The 19,034-nt window shown below is 47.4% G+C and overlaps 1 protein-coding gene across 1 annotated transcript in view; it reads right to left on the bottom strand.

The window, feature by feature from the left end:
• Window positions 1-19,034, bottom strand: part of LOC306922163 (ERO1-like protein beta) — a 53,078-nt gene that overhangs the window by 13,188 nt on the left and 20,856 nt on the right. Inside the window, exons 5-13 of the mRNA XM_079499559.1 lie at window positions 16,465-16,538; window positions 16,153-16,273; window positions 14,758-14,804; window positions 14,383-14,394; window positions 13,036-13,062; window positions 12,518-12,610; window positions 10,947-11,089; window positions 10,498-10,601; window positions 2,794-2,863 (exon numbers count right to left, since the gene is read on the bottom strand). Of these exons, the coding sequence (XP_079355685.1) occupies window positions 2,794-2,863; window positions 10,498-10,601; window positions 10,947-11,089; window positions 12,518-12,610; window positions 13,036-13,062; window positions 14,383-14,394; window positions 14,758-14,804; window positions 16,153-16,273; window positions 16,465-16,538 (691 nt within the window). The remainder of the gene's footprint in view (window positions 1-2,793; window positions 2,864-10,497; window positions 10,602-10,946; window positions 11,090-12,517; window positions 12,611-13,035; window positions 13,063-14,382; window positions 14,395-14,757; window positions 14,805-16,152; window positions 16,274-16,464; window positions 16,539-19,034) is intronic.

Here is a 19,034-nt window from a genome sequence, read left to right as displayed (position 1 = left end):
AAATAGTTTAGAAACCGTTGCTAAGGATGTTTGGGAGCCAGAAGGGAGAAGAGTTTGGGGCGTGTGGAGCGTAGTCCAGAAGGGAGAAGAGTTTGGGGCGTGTGGAGCGTAGTCCAGAAGGGAGAAGAGTTTGGGGCGTGTGGAGCGTAGTCCAGAAGGGAGCAGAGTTTGGGGCGTGTGGAGCGTAGTCCAGAAGGGAGCAGAGTTTGGGGCGTGTGGAGCGTAGTCCAGAAGGGAGCAGAGTTTGGGGCGTGTGGAGCGTAGTCCAGAAGGGAGAAGAGTTTGGGGCGTGTGGAGCGTAGTCCAGAAGGGAGCAGAGTTTGGGGCGTGTGGAGCGTAGTCCAGAAGGGAGAAGAGTTTGGGGCGTGTGGAGCGTAGTCCAGAAGGGAGCAGAGTTTGGGGCGTGTGGAGCGTAGTCCAGAAGGGAGCAGAGTTTGGGGCGTGTGGAGCGTAGTCCAGAAGGGAGCAGAGTTTGGGGCGTGTGGAGCGTAGTCCAGAAGGGAGAAGAGTTTGGGGCGTGTGGAGCGTAGTCCAGAAGGGAGCAGAGTTTGGGGCGTGTGGAGCGTAGTCCAGAAGGGAGCAGAGTTTGGGGCGTGTGGAGCGTAGTCCAGAAGGGAGAAGAGTTTGGGGCGTGTGGAGCGTAGTCCAGAAGGGAGCAGAGTTTGGGGCGTGTGGAGCGTAGTCCAGAAGGGAGCAGAGTTTGGGGCGTGTGGAGCGTAGTCCAGAAGGGAGCAGAGTTTGGGGCGTGTGGAGCGTAGTCCAGAAGGGAGAAGAGTTTGGGGCGTGTGGAGCGTAGTCCAGAACTGAGCAGAGTTTGGGGCGTGTGGAGCGTAGTCCAGAACTGAGCAGAGTTTGGGGCGTGTGGAGCGTAGTCCAGAAGGGAGAAGAGTTTGGGGCGTGTGGAGCGTAGTCCAGAACTGAGCAGAGTTTGGGGCGTGTGGAGCGTAGTCCAGAAGGGAGCAGAGTTTGGGGCGTGTGGAGCGTAGTCCAGAAGGGAGCAGAGTTTGGGGCGTGTGGAGCGTAGTCCAGAAGGGAGCAGAGTTTGGGGCGTGTGGAGCGTAGTCCAGAAGGGAGCAGAGTTTGGGGCGTGTGGAGCGTAGTCCAGAAGGGAGCAGAGTTTGGGGCGTGTGGAGCGTAGTCCAGAAGGGAGCAGAGTTTGGGGCGTGTGGAGCGTAGTCCCGGCGTTTTTAGTGAATGTTCATCCAGCTTCCCTGCATTGGCTGATCTGAGCACACGGGAGGGTTTGTAGTAGAGACCTGCAAGCCCGTCGGGTCCCAGCCCGGCCCGCCAAAATGGGCCGGGCCCGGGCCGTCTCTGTCCCTGAACAACGGGCCGCGGGCCGGGCTGCGGACTCACACGCGTTATATTAATTTTCCGATGTGAATTTCACCCAGACTGGACTTGCATCAGCAGCACGGCAGAATGCTGCTGTCTGCTCCATATTGTGACAATTTCGGGACTTTACCAACGGGCTTAGGGCCGGGCCAGGCCTTAACTCCACGGGCCCGGGCCGGGCCAGGCCTTAACTCCACGGGCCCAGGCCGGGCCAGGCCTTAACTCCACGGGCCCGGGCCGGGCCAGGCCCTAACTCCACAGGCCCAGGCCGGGCCAGGCCTTAACTCCACGGGCCCAGGCCGGGACAGGCCTTAACTCCACGGGCCCGGGCCGGGCCAGGGCCTATATGTTAGGCCCGTGCAGGGCTCTAGTTTGTAGGGGCCGATCAGACTTTGAAGGTATGGGGGTGCTTTGAAGGTCAGCATCAGAGTTTTGTACCCTGGGAGCCAATGGAGGGAGCGGAGAAATGGTAAATGGTGCATTTATATAGCGCCTTTATCCAAGGCGCTATATAAATGCACATAGATATGGAAGAACTCATACAGCGTCACAACCCCTCCAGAGCTCTGAGTCTGGCTGACCAGTCACTGCTGACTGTGCCAACAACCCCAACCCTCAGAACAAAAGGCGACCGTGCCTTTGCGGTGGCAGCCCCTGAGCTGTGGAACAACCTCCCCCCCATATTAAAAGGCGACCGTGCCTTTGCGGTGGCAGCCCCTGAGCTGTGGAACAACCTTTGCGGTGGCAGCCCCTGAGCTGTGGAACAACCTCCCCCCCATATTAAAAGGCGACCGTGCCTTTGCGGTGGCAGCCCCTGAGCTGTGGAACAACCTCCCCCCCATATTAAAAGGCGACCGTGCCTTTGCGGTGGCAGCCCCTGAGCTGTGGAACAACCTCCCCCCCATATTAAAAGGCGACCGTGCCTTTGCGGTGGCAGCCCCTGAGCTGTGGAACAACCTCCCCCCCATATTAGAGCTGCTCCTTTGCGGTGGCAGCCCCTGAGCTGTGGAACAACCTCTCCCTTTGCGGTGGCAGCCCCTGAGCTGTGGAACAACCTCCCCCCCATATTAGAGCTGCTCAAACCATTGCCATTTTTAAGTCCCTACTCAAAACGCACCTTTTTTCCTTGGCTTTCGATGTTTATATCCCTGCTTGATGTATTTGTATTCTGCTTTAATTTCTCTGTTGTGAAGCACTTTGGTCAACCTTGGTTGTGTTATAATGTGCTATATAAATAAAGGCTGATTTGATTTGATTCATACACCGATGGCAGAGGAAACCATGCAAGGCACCAATCTGCACATCAGGAGCAATTAGAGGTTCAGTGTCTTGCTCAAGGAAACCTCGACACTAACTAAGAAGGGGGGAGACATGTGAGAATTCTGGCTGGTTGAAGACCAAGCGAGCTGCGGCATTCTGGATCAGTTGGAGAGGCCTAAGTGAGTTCTGTAGGCCTACCTTTAACACTTTGGCTTCTTTTTGTTCGCCGGCGAACATGGACTTCTCGTCAAAGTGCATGGGGAACGCTCTGAAACACAACACCATGGACACAGTGTTATCAAAGTGCATGGGGAACGCTCTGAAACACAACACCATGGACACAGTGTTATCAAAGTGCATGGGGAACGCTCTGAAACACAACACCATGGACACAATGTTATCAAAGTGCATGGGGAACGCTCTGAAACACAACACCATGGACACAGTGTTATCAAAGTGCATGGGGAACGCTCTGAAACACAACACCATGGACACAGTGTTATCAAAGTGCATGGGGAACGCTCTGAAACACAACACCATGGACACAGTGTTATCAAAGTGCATGGGGAACGCTCTGAAACACAACACCATGGACACAGTGTTATCAAAGTGCATGGGGAACGCTCTGAAACACAACACCATGGACACAGTGTTATCAAAGTGCATGGGGAACGCTCTGAAACACAACACCATGGACACAGTGTTATCAAAGTGCATGGGGAACGCTCTGAAACACAACACCATGGACACAGTGTTATCAAAGTGCATGGGGAACGCTCTGAAACACAACACCATGGACACAGTGTTATCAAAGTGCATGGGGAACGCTCTGAAACACAACACCATGGACACAGTGTTATCAAAGTGCATGGGGAACGCTCTGAAACACAACACCATGGACACAGTGTTATCAAAGTGCATGGGGAACGCTCTGAAACACAACACCATGGACACAGTGTTATCAAAGTGCATGGGGTTACGCTCTGAAACACAACACCATGGACACAATGTTATCAAAGTGCATGGGGTTACGCTCTGAAACACAACACCATGGACACAGTGTTATCAAAGTGCATGGGGTTACGCTCTGAAACACAACACCATGGACACAGTGTTATCAAAGTGCATGGGGTTACGCTCTGAAACACAACACCATGGACACAGTGTTATCAAAGTGCATGGGGTTACGCTCTGAAACACAACACCATGGACAGTGTTATCAAAGTGCATGGGGAACGCTCTGAAACACAACACCATGGACACAGTGTTATCAAAGTGCATGGGGTTACGCTCTGAAACAACACCATGGACACAGTGTTATCAAAGTGCATGGGGTTACGCTCTGAAACACAACACCATGGACACAGTGTTATCAAAGTGCATGGGGAACGCTCTGAAACACAACACCATGGACACAGTGTTATCAAAGTGCATGGGGAACGCTCTGAAACACAACACCATGGACACAATGTTATCAAAGTGCATGGGGTTACGCTCTGAAACACAACACCATGGACACAGTGTTATCAAAGTGCATGGGGAACGCTCTGAAACACAACACCATGGACACAGTGTTATCAAAGTGCATGGGGAACGCTCTGAAACACAACACCATGGACACAGTGTTATCAAAGTGCATGGGGAACGCTCTGAAACACAACACCATGGACACAGTGTTATCAAAGTGCATGGGGTTACGCTCTGAAACACAACACCATGGACACAATGTTATCAAAGTGCATGGGGTTACGCTCTGAAACACAACACCATGGACACAGTGTTATCAAAGTGCATGGGGTTACGCTCTGAAACACAACACCATGGACACAGTGTTATCAAAGTGCATGGGGTTACGCTCTGAAACACAACACCATGGACACAGTGTTATCAAAGTGCATGGGGTTACGCTCTGAAACAACACCATGGACACAGTGTTATCAAAGTGCATGGGGTTACGCTCTGAAACACAACACCATGGACACAGTGTTATCAAAGTGCATGGGGAACGCTCTGAAACACAACACCATGGACACAGTGTTATCAAAGTGCATGGGGAACGCTCTGAAACACAACACCATGGACACAATGTTATCAAAGTGCATGGGGTTACGCTCTGAAACACAACACCATGGACACAGTGTTATCAAAGTGCATGGGGAACGCTCTGAAACACAACACCATGGACACAGTGTTATCAAAGTGCATGGGGTTACGCTCTGAAACACAACACCATGGACAGTGTTATCAAAGTGCATGGGGAACGCTCTGAAACACAACACCATGGACACAGTGTTATCAAAGTGCATGGGGAACGCTCTGAAACACAACACCATGGACACAGTGTTATCAAAGTGCATGGGGAACGCTCTGAAACACAACACCATGGACACAATGTTATCAAAGTGCATGGGGAACGCTCTGAAACACAACACCATGGACAGTGTTATCAAAGTGCATGGGGAACGCTCTGAAACACAACACCATGGACACAGTGTTATCAAAGTGCATGGGGTTACGCTCTGAAACACAACACCATGGACACAGTGTTATCAAAGTGCATGGGGAACGCTCTGAAACACAACACCATGGACACAATGTTATCAAAGTGCATGGGGTTACGCTCTGAAACACAACACCATGGACACAATGTTATCAAAGTGCATGGGGTTACGCTCTGAAACACAACACCATGGACACAGTGTTATCAAAGTGCATGGGGAACGCTCTGAAACACAACACCATGGACACAGTGTTATCAAAGTGCATGGGGAACGCTCTGAAACACAACACCATGGACACAGTGTTATCAAAGTGCATGGGGAACGCTCTGAAACACAACACCATGGACACAGTGTTATCAAAGTGCATGGGGTTACGCTCTGAAACACAACACCATGGACACAATGTTATCAAAGTGCATGGGGTTACGCTCTGAAACACAACACCATGGACACAGTGTTATCAAAGTGCATGGGGTTACGCTCTGAAACACAACACCATGGACACAGTGTTATCAAAGTGCATGGGGTTACGCTCTGAAACACAACACCATGGACACAGTGTTATCAAAGTGCATGGGGAACGCTCTGAAACACAACACCATGGACACAGTGTTATCAAAGTGCATGGGGTTACGCTCTGAAACACAACACGATGGACACAATGATATCAAAGTGCATGGGGAACGCTCTGAAACACAACACCATGGACACAGTGTTATCAAAGTGCATGGGGAACGCTCTGAAACACAACACCATGGACACAGTGTTATCAAAGTGCATGGGGAACGCTCTGAAACACAACACCATGGACACAGTGTTATCAAAGTGCATGGGGTTACGCTCTGAAACACAACACCATGGACACAATGTTATCAAAGTGCATGGGGTTACGCTCTGAAACACAACACCATGGACACAGTGTTATCAAAGTGCATGGGGTTACGCTGTGAAACACAACACCATGGACACAGTGTTATCATATCAAAGTGTATGGGGTTACGCTGTGAAACACAACACCATGGACACAGTGTTATCATATCAAAGTGCATGGGGTTACGCTTTGAAACAACACCATGGACACAATGTTATCAAAGTGCATGGGGTTACGCTCTGAAACACAACACCATGGACACAGTGTTATCATATCAAAGTGCATGGGGTTACGCTCTGAAACACAACACCATGGACACAGTGTTATCAAAGTGCATGGGGTTACGCTCTGAAACACAACACCATGGACACAGTGTTATCAAAGTGCATGGGGTTACGCTCTGAAACACAACACCATGGACACAGTGTTATCAAAGTGCATGGGGTTACGCTGTGAAACACAACACCATGGACACAGTGTTATCATATCAAAGTGTATGGGGTTACGCTGTGAAACACAACACCATGGACACAGTGTTATCATATCAAAGTGCATGGGGTTATGCTCTGAAACACAACACCATGGACACAGTGTTATCAAAGTGCATGGGGTTACGCTCTGAAACACAACACCATGGACACAATGTTATCAAAGTGCATGGGGTTACGCTCTGAAACACAACACCATGGACACAGTGTTATCATATCAAAGTGCATGGGGTTACGCTCTGAAACACAACACCATGGACACAATGTTATCAAAGTGCATGGGGTTACGCTCTGAAACACAACACCATGGACACAGTGTTATCAAAGTGCATGGGGTTACGCTCTGAAACACAACACCATGGACACAATGTTATCAAAGTGCATGGGGTTACGCTCTGAAACACAACACCATGGACACAGTGTTATCAAAGTGCATGGGGTTACGCTGTGAAACACAACACCATGGACACAGTGTTATCATATCAAAGTGTATGGGGTTACGCTGTGAAACACAACACCATGGACACAGTGTTATCATATCAAAGTGCATGGGGTTATGCTCTGAAACACAACACCATGGACAGTGTTATCAAAGTGCATGGGGTTACGCTCTGAAACACAACACCATGGACACAGTGTTATCATATCAAAGTGCATGGGGTTACGCTCTGAAACACAACACCATGGACACAGTGTTATCAAAGTGCATGGGGAACGCTCTGAAACACAACACCATGGACACAGTGTTATCAAAGTGCATGGGGTTACGCTCTGAAACACAACACCATGGACACAGTGTTATCATATCAAAGTGCATGGGGTTACGCTCTGAAACACAACACCATGGACACAGTGTTATCAAAGTGCATGGGGAACGCTCTGAAACACAACACCATGGACACAGTGTTATCAAAGTGCATGGGGAACGCTCTGAAACACAACACCATGGACACAGTGTTATCAAAGTGCATGGGGTTACGCTCTGAAACACAACACCATGGACACAGTGTTATCAAAGTGCATGGGGTTACGCTCTGAAACACAACACCATGGACACAGTGTTATCAAAGTGCATGGGGTTACGCTCTGAAACACAACACCATGGACACAATGTTATCAAAGTGCATGGGGTTACGCTCTGAAACACAACACCATGGACACAGTGTTATCAAAGTGCATGGGGAACGCTCTGAAACACAACACCATGGACACAATGTTATCAAAGTGCATGGGGTTACGCTCTGAAACACAACACCATGGACACAGTGTTATCATATCAAAGTGCATGGGGAACGCTCTGAAACACAACACCATGGACACAGTGTTATCAAAGTGCATGGGGTTACGCTCTGAAACACAACACCATGGACACAGTGTTATCAAAGTGCATGGGGAACGCTCTGAAACACAACACCATGGACACAGTGTTATCAAAGTGCATGGGGAACGCTCTGAAACACAACACCATGGACACAGTGTTATCAAAGTGCATGGGGAACGCTCTGAAACACAACACCATGGACACAATGTTATCAAAGTGCATGGGGAACGCTCTGGAACACAACACCATGGACACAGTGTTATCAAAGTGCATGGGGAACGCTCTGAAACACAACACCATGGACAGTGTTATCAAAGTGCATGGGGAACGCTCTGAAACACAACACCATGGACACAGTGTTATCAAAGTGCATGGGGTTACGCTCTGAAACACAACACCATGGACACAGTGTTATCAAAGTGCATGGGGAACGCTCTGAAACACAACACCATGGACACAATGTTATCAAAGTGCATGGGGAACGCTCTGAAACACAACACCATGGACAGTGTTATCAAAGTGCATGGGGAACGCTCTGAAACACAACACCATGGACACAGTGTTATCAAAGTGCATGGGGAACGCTCTGAAACACAACACCATGGACACAGTGTTATCAAAGTGCATGGGGTTACGCTCTGAAACACAACACCATGGACACAATGTTATCAAAGTGCATGGGGTTACGCTCTGAAACACAACACCATGGACACAGTGTTATCAAAGTGCATGGGGTTACGCTCTGAAACACAACACCATGGACACAGTGTTATCAAAGTGCATGGGGAACGCTCTGAAACACAACACCATGGACACAGTGTTATCAAAGTGCATGGGGAACGCTCTGAAACACAACACCATGGACACAATGTTATCAAAGTGCATGGGGAACGCTCTGAAACACAACACCATGGACACAGTGTTATCAAAGTGCATGGGGAACGCTCTGAAACACAACACCATGGACACAGTGTTATCAAAGTGCATGGGGAACGCTCTGAAACACAACACCATGGACACAATGTTATCAAAGTGCATGGGGAACGCTCTGAAACACAACACCATGGACACAGTGTTATCAAAGTGCATGGGGTTACGCTCTGAAACACAACACCATGGACACAGTGTTATCAAAGTGCATGGGGTTACGCTCTGAAACACAACACCATGGACACAGTGTTATCAAAGTGCATGGGGTTACGCTCTGAAACACAACACCATGGACACAATGTTATCAAAGTGCATGGGGTTACGCTCTGAAACACAACACCATGGACACAGTGTTATCAAAGTGCATGGGGAACGCTCTGAAACACAACACCATGGACACAGTGTTATCAAAGTGCATGGGGAACGCTCTGGAACACAACACCATGGACACAGTGTTATCAAAGTGCATGGGGTTACGCTCTGAAACACAACACCATGGACACAGTGTTATCAAAGTGCATGGGGTTACGCTCTGAAACACAACACCATGGACACAGTGTTATCAAAGTGCATGGGGTTACGCTCTGAAACACAACACCATGGACACAGTGTTATCAAAGTGCATGGGGTTACGCTCTGAAACACAACACCATGGACACAATGTTATCAAAGTGCATGGGGTTACGCTCTGAAACACAACACCATGGACACAGTGTTATCAAAGTGCATGGGGTTACGCTCTGAAACACAACACCATGGACACAGTGTTATCAAAGTGCATGGGGGAACGCTCTGAAACACAACACCATGGACACAGTGTTATCAAAGTGCATGGGGTTACGCTCTGAAACACAACACCATGGACACAGTGTTATCAAAGTGCATGGGGTTACGCTCTGAAACACAACACCATGGACACAGTGTTATCAAAGTGCATGGGGTTACGCTCTGAAACACAACACCATGGACACAATGTTATAAATATGAAATAGAAAATATATATAATTCTAATTCTAAATATAATATTCTAAAAGTAAAAAGGTCAATTGCCTTCGGTCTGTTAGAAAAGTACTGTATTTTTTCTTTTTTTTAAATTATAATTTTTATCCCACGATTTTGTAAACAATTTTTCACCCCTGTGTCAATTATCTAATGTGATCCTGGGCTGTACACACCCTCCGCCAACCTGGGGAGAGCAACGGACTTGAACTCATGCTTCCTTCATAAGCAAGTTGTTCCATAGTGGGCTCGATAAGCCCGATAAGGTGCTCGTTATCAATAAGAAATAACGAGCTCCATTCCTAAGGGTGATTTAACTCGCTTATAGTTCATTTCCAATGAGACCTGCGTTTTTTGCGCAGAGAAGTCGCGGTGCGACAACGCAAGCGTGTTTACGTGAGCGCGGTCCCGTGAATTTGTTGCGCGCATGCTCGTTACGTGCACACGCCCCCCGCGACTCACCAGACCTGGATTCTGTTTAAGCTTTTTTTTAACGCTTGCGTTGTTGCGCCCCTCTTGAACAGACCTGGAGGAGACCTGTCGTTGATCCAGGCCTGGAGCAGACCTGTCGTTGATCCAGGCCTGGAGCAGACCTGTCGTTGATCCAGGCCTGGAGCAGACCTGTCGTTGATCCAGGCCTGGAGCAGACCTGTCGTTGATCCAGGCCTGGAGCAGACCTGTCGTTGATCCAGGCCTGGAGCAGACCTGTCGTTGATCCAGGCCTGGAGCAGACCTGTCGTTGATCCAGGGAACAACGCCTGCGTTCCTCGCTTCACGTTTCAAAGGTCTTACTTGGTTTCGTTAAAGAAGAGCAGCAGCTGCTCCTTGGTGGCGGTGTCTTCTGGACCGTTGCCGGTGTACAGGTTGATGAAGGCTCGGTCAAAGTACGGCGCCACCTGGTGGACGGAGGAAATAAAACGTTAAGAGCACAGGTCAGGTCTCCGCCAGGTCAGGTAGGTTATCCTCGGAGCACAGGTCAGGTCAGGTCAGGTCAGGTCAGGTCAGGGCAGGGCAGGGCAGGGCAGGTCAGGTAGGTTATCCTCAGAGGTCAGGTCAGGTCACCGCCAGGTCGGGTAGGATATTGTCAGCCAGCAATGTTGGTGGAATATGAAAAAGCTTGTAGATCTGCTATTTTTCAATAGCTAAAGTATAACATAATGCTTAAAACACCAAAAGGGGTTCCCGTCCAGAATTGGTTAAGTAACAACAACAACAACAATAATACTAATAATAATAATAACCTTGGACAGAGCTCGTAGCTCTATCAGGTACAGGATGTAGAGGTTCTTGAGGCGGCGGGTTCCTTCTCCCTTCGTCTCGGCTGGGTCGAAACGGCTCCTGAACTCCTGAACGTTAGGACCCCACGACGCCTTACCCCACATCTCTGTTAACACAGTAGCATGTTAGCATGACCCCACTGGGCCTTACCCAACATCTCTGTTAACACAGTAGCATGTTAGCATGACCCCACTGGGCCTTACCCCACATCTCTGTTAACACAGTAGCATGTTAGCATGACCCCACTGGGCCTTACCCCACATCTCTGTTAACACAGTAGCATGTTAGCATGACCCCACTGGGCCTTACCCCACATCTCTGTTAACACAGTAGCATGTTAGCATGACCCCACTGGGCCTTACCCCACATCTCTGTTAACACAGTAGCATGTTAGCATGACCCCACTGGGCCTTACCCCACATCTCTGTTAACACAGTAGCATGTTAGCATGACCCCACGACGCCGTACCCCACATCTCTGTTAACACAGTAGCATGTTAGCATGACCCCACAGGGCCTTACCCCACATCTCTGTTAACACAGTAGCATGTTAGCATGACCCCACTGGGCCTTACCCCACATCTCTGTTAACACAGTAGCATGTTAGCATGACCCCACAGGGCCTTACCCCACATCTCTGTTAACACAGTAGCATGTTAGCATGACCCCACTGGGCCTTACCCCACATCTCTGTTAACACAGTAGCATGTTAGCATGACCCCACTGGGCCTTACCCCACATCTCTGTTAACACAGTAGCATGTTAGCATGACCCCACTGGGCCTTACCCCACATCTCTGTTAACACAGTAGCATGTTAGCATGACCCCACTGGGCCTTACCCCACATCTCTGTTAACACAGTAGCATGTTAGCATGACCCCACGACGCCTTACCCCACATCTCTGTTAACACAGTAGCATGTTAGCATGACCCCACTGGGCCTTACCCCACATCTCTGTTAACACAGTAGCATGTTAGCATGACCCCACTGGGTCTTACCCCACATCTCTGTTAACACAGTAGCATGTTAGCATGACCCCACTGGGTCTTACCCCACATCTCTGTTAACACAGTAGCATCTTAGCATGTTAGCATGACCCCACGACGCCTTACCCCACATCTCTGTTAACACAGTAGCATGTTAGCATGACCCCACTGGGTCTTACCCCACATCTCTGTTAACACAGTAGCATGTTAGCATGACCCCACTGGGCCTTACCCCACATCTCTGTTAACACAGTAGCATCTTAGCATGTTAGCATGACCCCACGACGCCTTATCTGTTAACACAAGTGCATTATTTGTCTATGGGACCCGGCGACAACCAGCGATAGCAGGCGAACGGTCGAAAAGTGGGCGGAGCAACGTCGCCTGAAAAGATAAGAATAATTCATCTTTTCGGGCGATGATGGCCGATGTGTCGGCAGATGCTTGCCCGCTGTTAAAACGAACTGTTACCCCACATCTCTGTTAACACAGTAGCATGTTACCATGTTGTTAGCATGAATCAGCAGAAACATAGTTGTCATGCTTACCGTCCAGCAGGTACTCGGCACACAGGTGGATGTTGATGCTGCTGTGCAGACCCGAGATCAGCCGGTAGAACACTCTCTTCTCTAGACACAGTCCTATTAGACATAGAAACAGACCTGAGATCAGCCTCTCTTCTCTAGACACAGTCCTATTAGACATAGAAACAGACCTGAGATCAGCCTCTCTTCTCTAGACACAGTCCTATTAGACATAGAAACAGACCTGAGATCAGCCTCTCTTCTCTAGACACAGTCCTATTAGACATAGAAACAGACCTGAGATCAGCCTCTCTTCTCTAGACACAGTCCTATTAGACATAGAAACAGACCTGAGATCAGCCTCTCTTCTCTAGACACAGTCCTATTAGACATAGAAGACAGCGGTTCATTAGGGCGTATTGAACCGAGAGAGAGAGAGAGAGAGAGAGAGAGAGAGAGAGAGAGAGAGAGAGAGAGAGAGAGAGAGAGAGAGAGGGAGGGAAGCTAGGTAAGGAAATAAGGAAAGGATAGAAGATGCTTACCTTCCAGCCATGTGTAGAAACTCTCTCCTGCAACCCAGATAAAAACAGGAACAAACAATCAGTGAGCACACCTCAACACATCATAACATATGAACCCAGATAAAACAGGAACACAATCAGTCAGCACACCTCAACACATCATAACATATGAACCCAGATAAAACAGGAACACAATCAGTCAGCACACCTCAACACATCATAACATATGAACCCAGATAAAACAGGAACACAATCAGTCAGCACACCTCAACACATCATAACATATGAACCCAGATAAAACAGGAACAAACAATCAGTGAGCACACCTCAACACATCATAACATATGAACCCAGATAAAACAGGAACAAACAATCAGTGAGCACACCTCAACACATCATAACATATGAACCCAGATAAAACAGGAACACAATCAGTCACCACACCTCAACACATCATAACATATGAACCCAGATAAAACAGGAACACAATCAGTCACCACACCTCAACACATCATAACATATGAACCCAGATAAAACAGGAACACAATCAGTCAGCACACCTCAACACATCATAACATATGAACCCAGATAAAACAGGAACACAATCAGTCAGCACACCTCAACACATCATAACATATGAACCCAGATAAAACAGGAACACAATCAGTCAGCACACCTCAACACATCATAACATGTGTTCTAATCCATGTTGTCTAGGTCACCCTAACATTTTAGCCCTGTGACCCAAAACTGAAATGTGATGTCCGCTATCGGACGCTGCGTTCATGATTTGAGGCATCTGAGCCAATCAGGATGGAATATGAGAAATATGAAAGACCCGTTTGGTTCAACGACTATAGAGCGTCGCAGTCCCGCCTCCTACCTGGACCAGGAAATGAAACCCAATGCATTTTCCTCATAGACATTTCTTAAAGTATTTATTTAAAGACGGTTACGCCGCGGACAAAGCCAACTCGAGTCGTGACAACTCATGACAACACAAACAATATTTTGGACCAAACAAATAATTAGAAAGAAGACAAAAACGGCAGGTTACAACACTTTTTTTGTTGTTTTTCTTCTTTGTAATTATTTGTTTGGTCCAAAATATTGTTTGTGTTGTCATGAGTTGTCACGACTCGAGTTGGCTTTGTCCGCGGCGTAACCGTCTTTAAATAAATACTTTAAGAAATGTCTATGGGAAAAATGCATTGGGTTTCATTTCCTGGTCCAGGGTAGGAGGCGGGACTGCGACGCTCTATAGAGAGACTGTGTACCGATTTGCTCAACAACATCTGTAGGTGTACTGACAACAAAAAAAGTCCCTTTGGGCCTGGCGGAGACGATAATAATAATAATAATACTCACCATCATCATCACCTGGGGGAAGACAAAGAGAAACACAGCATTACATCTATGTTTAACACACACACACACACACACACACACACACACGGCGGGAACCCCTTTTGGTGTTAGCATTATGTTATGCTTTAGCTATTGAAAAATAGCAGATTTACAAGCTCATAGCACGCCACCGAGTGGCGCGCTACGAGCTTGTAGGTCTGCTATTTTTGAAAAATTGAAGAACGACTGACATAGAAACATAGCTTTTTCAGAAAACTGTCATTTTCAAACAGACATTTTTAGAATCTGATCTCAGGTCAAAATGGGTTAAGATAAGAAAACGGTTAATCCGGAATTGCCCTTTGCCATTCAGCTCTGATAGCGAGTGTTTCTTACCTCTGCTGGGATGCAGCGGGTTCAGAGGTCGGTACACAGACCTGGGCCTGAGGGGAGAACACATTTAGTAGCCTATTGTTAGTGCGATGTTCAACAAAATGTCACGTGCAACCACGCCACCTAGTGGAGACCGCTCTAAGCGCTCATTCAGTCAGTCAGCACGCAGCCAGCCCTCTGTATGAGCAGTCTCGTTAACGAAGCCCACTGAACGCTCATCGTCGTAACCCTGGTGTATCCTCCTCACACACTACAAACATCACAATTAAGCAGTATTACACAGCGGGTGTGCGTTATTGTGATTATTGGCACGACAGCGATGTGGTCAGGAGGCTTTAGCTGAGTTCCCAATAATCACGATAATGCACACCCTCTGTGTAATATTGAGATTATACAACAGTTACCCTTAAATATCTCTCTCTCTCTCTCTCTCTCTCTCTCTCTCTCTCTCTCTCTCTCTCTCTCCCCCTCTCTCTCCCCCTCTCTCTCTCCCCCTCTCTCTCTCTCCCTCTCCCTCTCTCCCTCTCCCTCTCTCTCTCCCTCTCTCCCTCTCCCTCTCTCTCTCCCTCTCTCTCTCTCCCTCCCTCCCTCTCCCCCCCCCCTGCCTCCCTCCCTCCCTCCCCCCCCCCCCCCTGCCTCCCTCTCCAAAAACCACATTGAGACTGAAGTCTCTTTTACACAGTGTGAACTGGACAAGAGAAGAGATACAATAAGCACAGCTCTGCCAGTAACAATACACACAAGTCAATAACAGGACAAACATGCAATGTTCATAAACTTATGTGGGACATTGGTATCAGTGGGACCAGCCCACTAGGGGGCGTACAGAGTACAGTGATGAGTCCTATAGACGTTAAGGAGGACCAGCCACTAGGGGGCGTACAGAGTACAGTGATGAGTCCTATAGACGTTAAGGAGGACCAGCCACTAGGGGGCGTACAGAGTACAGTGATGAGTCCTATAGACGTTAAGGAGGACCAGCCACTAGGGGGCGTACAGAGTACAGTGATGAGTCCTATAGGGGGAGTTGGTTATGAACCTCAATGCAGCATGAAACTAGGGGTCAAGTCATGAAACTAGGGGTCAAGTTTGCTCAGAGTTGAGGAACTAGCAAAGGGCTTAGAAAAGCAGGACTTCATTCTATAGAAGAAACTCAGCGTGAACTTCCATCGATGTGTTGTTTACAGTTTAACTTCCATCGATGTGGGGTTTACAGTTTAACTTCCATCGATGTGGTGTTTACAGTTTAACTTGTTGTCCAACCAAATCCCAAGATATTTGTACAACTCAACCCATTCAATGGATACTCCATGCAGACTAATGAGTCATATTATCAGCTTGCAGCAAGTGTGTGTGCGTGCGCGCGTGCGCGCGTGCGTGTGTGCGTGCGTGTCTCACTTGAAGCAGTTCTCCTCATAGATGGAGTTCCACACCCTCCAAGCTGAAGGTCCTTTATAACCCGTGAACCTTTCTGGGTTCAACAACAAGTCTACATACTCCGAGTCTGGGGACGTCTCATCTGATAGAGAGACATAGAGACACACACACAGAGAGAGAGAGAGAGAGAGAGAGAGAGAGAGAGAGAGAGAGAGAGAGAGAGAGAGAGAGAGAGAGAGACTTGGGTTAATTAAAGTAATAAGCCAAAAGAGACATTGCTTTTCTAAAACGGCAACATGAAAATCATAAAACACTTCTTAAAAGTGGTCTCACCGTCCAGCTCACAGAAGTTGTCCTGAGCATCATCATGTCGCGCCCAGTCTGCAAACGCCTGCTTACTCCGTTTACTGTAAAACAATCAATCAATCAACCAATCATTTGTTTATTTTTGGAACACAGTTCTTATTTGACGCAATATAAAAAAGGTCTATATAGGAATTCAGAATGGGGGAGAAACGTCAATTAAACTCTGACATTCACCCATTGCAGATTGACCTGCCACTATACTTTACGAGACATGAATGCACGAGTGACTAAAACCAAATAAAACCAAAACCGAATTGAATTCAAAAGACTAGGACGACTAATAAAACTAGATCAAAATCTGCTGTCAAAATCAACCCTGCATGGCTGGGAGGGACACAGCTGTTCTCAATCACAGAGGAAAATAAATGAATCTCAATTACAAAAATAAATAAAGACCAATACAATAATGTTAAAATAACGACAACTATCTCTTCTGTGGTTCTTGTCATTTCTTTACCCCCCCCCCCCCCCCCCCCCAGTGGTCCTTGAAGGGGTTCTAAGGGGTCCCCCCAGCAAAAAAGAGGTACAGTTTAAAAGACTTAAAAGTCCCTATTTTGCAGTCTGATAAAATCCCCTGTGAGAAGGGGTGGAAGGGTAAATCCCCTGTGAGAAGGGGGTGGAAGGGTAAACCACCCCCTGTGAGAAGGGGTGGAAGGGTAAACCACCCCCTGTGAGAAGGGGTGGAAGGGTAAACCACCCCCTGTGAGAAGGGGTGGAAGGGTAAATCCCCTGTGAGAAGGGGTGGAAGGGTAAATCCCCTGTGAGAAGGGGTGGAAGGGTAAACAGGGTGGTAAACAGGGTGGAAGGGTAAACAGGGTGGTAAACAGGGTGGAAGGGTAAACAGGGTGGTAAACAGGGTGGAAGGGTAAACAGGGTGGTAAACAGGGTGGAAGGGTAAACAGAGGTGGTAAACAGGGTGGAAGGGTAAACAGGGTGGTAAACAGGGTGGAAGGGTAAACAGGGTGGTAAACAGGGTGGAAGGGTAAACAGGGTGGTAAACAGGGTGGAAGGGTAAACAGTAACCAACACACTAGCAGACAGAAAATGTCATGTCACAGGAACAAAAGGTCACTTTCAGCGTTTAGAGCAAATAATAAAGTTTGTCTGTGTTCCTCAAACATGACGTTGTCTTGAGTTATATAATAAATAACAACAACAACAATACACGTGTTGTTTTTGGCAGGAAGTTAGTCTCTTGAATAGCTTCCATTTAGTTTAGTCACATTTTAGTCACCTGGAATGTTTTAGTGTTAGTCCAGTTTTAGTCGACTAAATCTACGGCTGATTTAGTCGACTAAAATGTATTTTTTGGCGGGCCTTGATGCCGCCTTAATGACTGATTTGCTGAAAATAGCAGATCTACAAGCTCACAACGAGCTTGTAGATCTGCTATTTTCAGCATGCAACTAATCGTAAAACGACTTATAGTCGATATCTTGTCCACTAGTCCCTTCCTTTTTCATTTTAGTCTAGTTTTTTATCTGTTGACGAAATTGTCAATATATTTAGTCTTAGTTTTAGTCATCATAGCTTAGTTTTCATTTAGTTTCCATGTAGTTTTCGTCAGTGGAAAAAGGTAGTCGACAAACATTTTTCGTCTTAGTTTTAGTCGACGAAAAACAACACTGAACTAAAGCAGTGTGCGCTGATGGTCTTATAAACAGCGCAAGGTAACGTTGTCTCTCGTCTGCATGACGGTGACGTCACGTACGTATCCTTGGTATGTGATGTCACTGACTAACCCTTGGTATGTTTGTCCCAGAGCCATCTAATAGAAGAGTTACGATATTGAGGGGGCGGAGAAACCGAGCGCTCGAGCACTGTTCATGCAGCCTGAACTGAGACAAGCTGGAGTTGGTAATATATTGTTTTCAACGAGGGCGGCTCAAACAAGAGCTATTTTAAGCATGTGTGCAACATGACAACTGTTTTAAAGTATTGTACAGTAACAACTAAAGTCTCTTTAATGTTTATGTTTGTACTATTACTACAAAAACAATCTAAAATAAAGGGATTTAAGATCATTAAAGCTGGGCTGTTGCCCTGAGTCCAATGCATTTCTATGCATACTATTATTATCAATTATTATTGAAGGTGGTAACAGTCCATTTGCTCAGTAAAATATTTCGGGGGCATATTTAGAATGTTTGCAGGCTTGAGTATGTTGAATCTAGTTTGCATTAATGAGAATTTAGTTGACACAATGAAATAAAATGGCGATAGTATTCCGTGTGGGAGCAGACGGCCTGTCACAAGCCAGATTTGGGAGAGCAGCGCAGCTTTGTTGTTGCGAGGAAAAGCGGTAAAATTAGACTTTCGTGGTTGTTTTCGTCTCAGATTTAGTCCGATGGAGCGTCACAGTATAACTCTATGGGGGACACAAAAGCGACACAAAAGTAGGACCCGGAAGTATCTCAGGAGGGGGTGCCCACGTCACGGCTAAAATACTGAATTGGACTGAAGCCCCATGAAGTGAACTCAGTTTGCGTAACTCTGTCTATATCTAAGACTCTGGTTTGTCCTAGCTGGAGGGCATG

Source organism: Electrona antarctica, assembly GCF_951216825.1.
Source record: "Electrona antarctica genome assembly, chromosome: 4".
Lineage (NCBI taxonomy): Eukaryota > Metazoa > Chordata > Actinopteri > Myctophiformes > Myctophidae > Electrona > Electrona antarctica.
The sequence above is the reverse complement of the archived record's forward strand: the minus strand, read 5'-3'. Positions and strand labels throughout refer to the sequence as shown.